General features: G+C 34.2%; 1 protein-coding gene across 1 annotated transcript in view; it reads left to right on the top strand.

Annotated features, from left to right (window-relative positions):
• The window catches only part of TLL1 (tolloid-like 1), a 390,737-nt gene extending 385,676 nt beyond the window's left edge, over window positions 1-5,061 (top strand). The window contains exons 20-21 of the mRNA XM_006864538.1: window positions 1,667-1,917; window positions 3,134-5,061. Of these exons, the coding sequence (XP_006864600.1) occupies window positions 1,667-1,917; window positions 3,134-3,268 (386 nt within the window). The 3' untranslated portion in view covers window positions 3,269-5,061. The remainder of the gene's footprint in view (window positions 1-1,666; window positions 1,918-3,133) is intronic.
• Window positions 5,062-6,363: the final 1,302 nt, after the last annotated feature.

Genomic DNA, 6,363 nt, shown 5'->3' with positions numbered 1-6,363 from the left:
GGTACTGACTCAATGGCACCTAACAACAACAACAGCAACAGATATTTAGAACCAGTCTGTCTCTCCTTCATCCTAGTTTGTCTTAGTCTGGAAGCTCAGCTGAAACCTATCTACCATGGGCGATCGTGCTATTATTTAAAATATGCATGGCATAACTTCCAGAATCTCAGCAACTCACAAGCCACCAAAGTACAACAAGCTAACTTTATGCATATTTATTTCTTTTGTATTTAATCCTAATCATAGGGTAATAAGTGATGTGGATTATATTTATTAATATCTTCCTTGAAATGGAGCTGTAAAAAAGTATTCAATTTTATTTTACTATAACATTCATGTAAAATATAACTTATAAGGTGTGAAATAACAAGTTAACTCAAATTACTAATTTGTGTATGTTTTTACTCCTTCAAGTTAGATAAATATTGTTACGTGTGAAAACTTGTTGTTGTTGTTAAGTGCCGTTGAGTCGGTTCTGACCCATAGCGACCCTGTACAGGGTTTCCGAGGGTGTAAATCTTTACGGGAGCAGAACACCTCATCTTTCTTCCGCAGTGCGGCTGATAGTTTCGAACTGCTGGCCTTGAGGTTCGCAGCCCAATTCATAACCACTACACTACCAGGGCTCCTTATAGTACTATTGTATATGTTCTACATAGAGTTATGATTAGTACAAACACTTACGTGTATACACATTATTGTTTAGTACCATCAAGTCGGTTCCAACTTATAGCGACCCTGTATAGGGTTTCTATGGAGCAACTGGTGAATTTGAACCTCTGACCTTGATGTCCAGTGCATTATCCCACAGTGCCACACAAGGACTCCTATATAAATAGAAATATTGTATTTTGTTGAATTTTAAGTTATTTCTTATTCTCTTTATATTCTGAGTTCATTAATTTTTTATATTAAACTCAACTAAGATCTTGACTTGTTGTTAAGTGTTGTCAAGTTGGTTCTAATCCAAAGTGACCCCATACAGGGTTTCCAAAGAGTGGATAGTGGGTATGAACCACCAACCTTGTATTTAGCTTATCCTACATTGCCACATCAGGATTTATTTCCAATTTACAATTCTATCTATGAGACTAAAAACAATCTTAAGTATAAAAATGATACGATATTTATTGAAAGGTACTATGTGGCAGCAACTATTCTAAACGTTCTTCATGAATTAATAAAATCTTCCCAACCAGTTAAATATGTAATACTATCATCATCTACATTTTACACTAAAGACAGCTATGAACTATAGAGGTAAATTCACTTACCCAAAGCCACAGAACTAGTAAGTGTTGTAATTAAGATTCTGAGCCAGGTAGTCTGAGTCCAGGGCCTGGGAAAGTACTGGGAAAGTACTCATTATACCATCTGACTCTCCAATTATAGAAAGTTTATCTGGTGAGGGAAATGCAAACAGAGTTAGAGGATGGTTACTATTTTTGTTATTAGGTCCTGTGGAGTCATTTCTGACGCACAACAACCCTGTAAATATTTAAGGCTGTAAATCAGAAAGCCTCATCTTTCTCCCATGATGGTTTTGAACTGTCAGCCTTGTGGTTAGCCGGCCAGTGTTTACCATAATGGTTAAGCTACATTAAATTTGATATTGGACATGTTAACACTCACCAAGCTTACTTGCTGTATTTTATTTCCTTGTTAGAATGTGGTGGCCGACTGAAAGCTGAATTAAAACCCAAAGATCTGTACTCACATGCTCAGTTTGGTGATAACAACTACCCAGGACAGGTTGACTGTGAGTGGTTATTGATGTCAGAACGGGGCTCTCGACTGGAGTTGTCCTTCCAGACGTTTGAAGTGGAAGAAGAAGCCGATTGTGGCTATGATTATATTGCGCTCTTTGATGGTCTTGATTCAACAGCAGTGGGACTTGGTCGATTCTGTGGATCAGGGGTAAGTCTAGTACCAACATATGATAAAAGGCATATTGATTTGTGATTATTGTAATGTATAAAAATTGTCAGTGCTTTTACTAGTGTAGTGACTAATTTTAACATTCTTTCCTACCTTAACACTTCTCCACCTCTAAAAATCTAACGAATTTGTGTCATAATAACAGATAAGACATCATAGATAAAATCAGTAGTTATAATTGCTTATTATTCTGCATGTTTTAACTTTTTATTCATGTTTTTATTGCACAGTACATATTTAATAATCTGAAATTATTATACTTAAACATACATCTTTGGCAATTGTGTCACCTTCCTAAATTAAGCATGAAAGAATAGACATACCATTCGAATTGCCTTTTCCTTCTCAACAAATTTATTGGATGAATGTAATAGTGTCAACCACTGGTAGCATGTTTGGTCAGTGCCACAAGTGTGTTGTCTCAATGCACACTTTGTACAACATAGAAAGTGTCTGATAGAAAACAGAAGATTTCACTCTGAGAAATTAAAAAAAAAAGTTTTTCTCAATTTCCCGACCCTAGGACTCACTGCATTAAGATTAAGTAGTATTCTGCATACATAATTTATTTTGAAGACATTAGTTCAATTATTTGATTGCCTGTTGGTATCAGTTCTTAAATAATATAGTTGAATTCCTGTTGAGCCAGCAACTAAAATGAAACCAAAAAGCTTCTTGGTACCATATTATTAAAACAAGAAATAATGGATTTGGATTCTGTAAGTGGCTCTGCCTCAGAGCAACTTCTGAAACCAATTTAATATCTCTTTAGCCTCTCTGAACTTCAATTTATTTGTAAATCAAATGAACTTGGTTTAAAATGTTGGGAAAACAACAACAAAAACTCACTTTAAGCTCTAATGAGGAAAGTGGCCAGAATTTGGAAACAGGTTGATATATGTTTAAAGCCCATTATAACACTGATAGCTTTGTATTCTTGAACATTTGAAAACAGAAAGAAACATGTTTAAAACCCAGTATACATGTTTAAAACCCAGTATAGCTTTGTGTTCTTTAGCATGTCATTTGCTTCTCTGAATCTCAGGTTCTCTCATGTATAAAATGAAGAAATCAACTTTGTAATGTTATTGGGAGGGTTAAGTTATAAAAAAAAATTGCCAAACATAATTGCATTGAAGGAAAAGTGACTAATTCTATTGTTTGTTCCTGTGTTTGTTTGTTTTTTTCACTTCAGCCACCAGAAGAGATCTATTCAATTGGGGATACAGTTTTCATTCAATTTCATACTGATGACACAATCAATAAGAAAGGATTTCATGTAAGATACAAAAGCATAAGATATCCAGATACCATGCATACCAAAAAATAACACCAAAATCTCCATCAGAACATCCAGGAATGCACATATGGAGAGAAGATGTATTTTTTTAAACTGAAGATATTAGCACAAATGTTTTCTATCATGAGTTTGAACAAAAGAAAACTGTTAGATGAGAATTATCTATGTACTAAAGGAGATGTTTCTGGACAACTCTGATCAGCATTATAAAGATATTTGAACTCCTTAATGGATTAATGAATATGACGAAAGGGCATCACATGCTTCAACGAAGACTCTAAAAGCTTCTTCATATAGCTGTCTTACAATTCAGACAGATTTTAAGGGGCTGTGGCCCTGCAGAGTGTACTTTTTGACAAGTTCCCAAGATTTGGGGAAATAAAATGATCTTGTAGGTCACAAACTGGAAAACCCTCTTCTCATATCTTAATATAATTAATTGCTTTGGCACTGTGTCTAAGATACAATGCAAACTAAATCAATATAAGGTCGTATGAAATGGAAGTCTTTTAAGGACTGTTTGTACTTCAAATGTGTGGTGTGTGTCTGATATTTGGAAACTGGAATATTTCAGCTTCATTATTTCCACTTGCAGTCCAGCTTAACTTCCTTGAAACACAAATAATCTCAAAACCGCTTCATTTTACTGACATTTTGACAAGTTTGAAATGTCAGTAGTGTCTACTATTGCAGATAAAGTCTCAATATCATTTATTGAACTATCAGAAATGCCCAATTGAATGATAAACTCAATTCATTTTTGTGGAAGTGCTACCTTCTCACATCAAATCCTAAATCTTATGATGTCTTGTAAACTGTATGAGAAAACTCCCAAGAGATGTGTGCAGGAATCTTCTAAATGACTGGATGGTTCATTCTCAAGTTACCACTGCTGCTATTGTCATTCTTTTGACTATTTTGTGCATCTGTTGTAGTAGTTGTTAGTGTTGATGCTTTCGTGGTTAATGCAATATTTTCTAATGAAATGAATTTAGGAAGAACTGAAATAAAAATTTCCCTACTATTCAGTTTTTTAAAAAGCAAAGTTGGAAACGAGAATTTGGTTCTGAAAGACTTTCTATGGTGCTATTCCATAAACATCTTTTTTTTAAAACAGTATTTGACTTTGAGCCAACAACCCATGGACTATGAATGTCTCCCTATGTCTGGTTGGTGGCATTTGAAGAAAAAATGACTAGTTACATGTATTACAATTATATTGTTGCAACGGCAGCACTTGTCCTGTGGAACAACTACTTATCATGCCTTAGAATTCTTGCACATGATCAAAAATAACTCTCTAGAGACATACCTTTTGAAATGTTAGACATAATAGTATATGTTAACAGCTCTAGGGGGAAATTCCATTTTATGACTGAGAACATCAGATTGAAATATGATGTCCTACTTTTGTTGTAGAAAATGTATTGTTGAGTGAATTTTCTGCTCTAAAGACAGGTGTGTTTTAATATTAATGTTATGTCTGTGTAAGGTTGTCTGAGTGAATGAAGCTACAAGATGAAAAGTAGTGGGTAGTTGAAAAGTTAAAACTTATGTGCCAACTTCTACTAGAATCCTGTTTGAAGTAGCATCTTTCTTAGAAAGTTTCATGGACAAATAATGGAAACTTCTAATTATTATCAACTGCATTAAATAAAAGACTTTCCTTTAGAGAAACTCTGTTTTTAAGTGTTTTGATGTTGATGTAGATTGCTGTGTGAAGTAGTTTTGTTTCTGTTACCTGTCCATGAACATTCGTCATCATTTAATGAAATTGGGAATTTTTCTTCATGTTTACAAAATAAACTCAACACAGATATGTACCTTATTTGTTTTTCTATCTTTGTTGCCCTGCATATCTTTGTTTGAATATGAGTTATAATATGTAAATACATTTTTAAAGCAATATTTTTATCTTATTGAATGTTATTTTTCAAATGTTACACTTGCCTGCAATTTAGCTGAGTGTTTTCACTAGGCTAATTTATTCCAGAGGAGTTCTGGTATAGTGTGATAGTCTTTGAGAACCCTATACAAACTCACTATGAGTCTGAACTGATTCAATAGCACTTAACAACAAAATTTATGAATCTCCCATTAGCTAAAATATACTAGAAGAGGGAAGAGAGGATAACGAACATTTACTGCATACCTGTATATGTCCTAGGCCCTATGTTAGACAGGTCCTTTTATTTTATAATTCAAGAACTAAGTGTCAAAGAGGTTTTGTAACCTTCTGAAGGTAACAGTGTAAAGTTAGTTGAACCACAATTTATTTGATATTAGTCTGATACTGTTCTACAGAAGGTACAAGAATGTATCTTGATGTTTATAAATAGTAGTTTGTAATAAAAAAACTGTATAAAGTTTTAGGAGTGAATTAGAATGAAACTTTCAGGATAAATATGCTGCTTTTAGGAGTCCCATGAGAATTCAGAAATAATCTACAGACATCAGTGGAGCAACAGTTATGACTTGTTGTTGTTGTTGTTAAGTGTTGCCAAGTTGATTCCGACTCATACTGAGTCTGTATAGGGTTTTCGAGGACCAGCTGGTGAGTTTGAACTGCTGACCTTGTAGTTTGCAGTCCAGTGCCGATCCTACAGCGCCTCACCACGAGTCCACAATTATTACTAGAAAATTAAAAAGATAAAAACAACTACTCTATGATTTAATGTTAGTAACCACATTCCTTTTGTAATAATAACAGCTATGTTAAATTACTTATCTGGAATGGTAGAGAAATGTCACGTTCTATTTTGAGATATATCCCTAAATCTAAATCATAGTAGCACAATGAACATGCTCAACTCAACCAATAAATTAAAAAGAAGGTACTTAGAAGGTATACATTGCTGTCATAACTTTAGGTCTTCAATGTGTGCATCGATTTTTATTGTACGTGAAGTATCAGTTTACTGTATATATTTTTGTTTTTATATTAATTCAATGTTGTTGTTGTTGTTGTTGTTAAATGCCATCGAGTTGGTTCCGACTCATAGCGACCCTCTAGAGGGTTTCCAAGGAGCGACTGGTGAGCTTGAACAACCAACTTTGAAGTTTAAACTGACTTTGCAATCTAGCGCATTAACCCACATCGCCACACCAGGACTCCATGTTGTTGT

This window comes from Chrysochloris asiatica, unplaced genomic scaffold (genome assembly GCF_000296735.1).
Source record: "Chrysochloris asiatica unplaced genomic scaffold, ChrAsi1.0 scaffold00066, whole genome shotgun sequence".
Taxonomy (NCBI): Eukaryota; Metazoa; Chordata; class Mammalia; order Afrosoricida; family Chrysochloridae; genus Chrysochloris; species Chrysochloris asiatica.
Note: the sequence above shows the minus strand (reverse complement) of the source record. Positions and strands in the feature narration are given on the sequence as shown.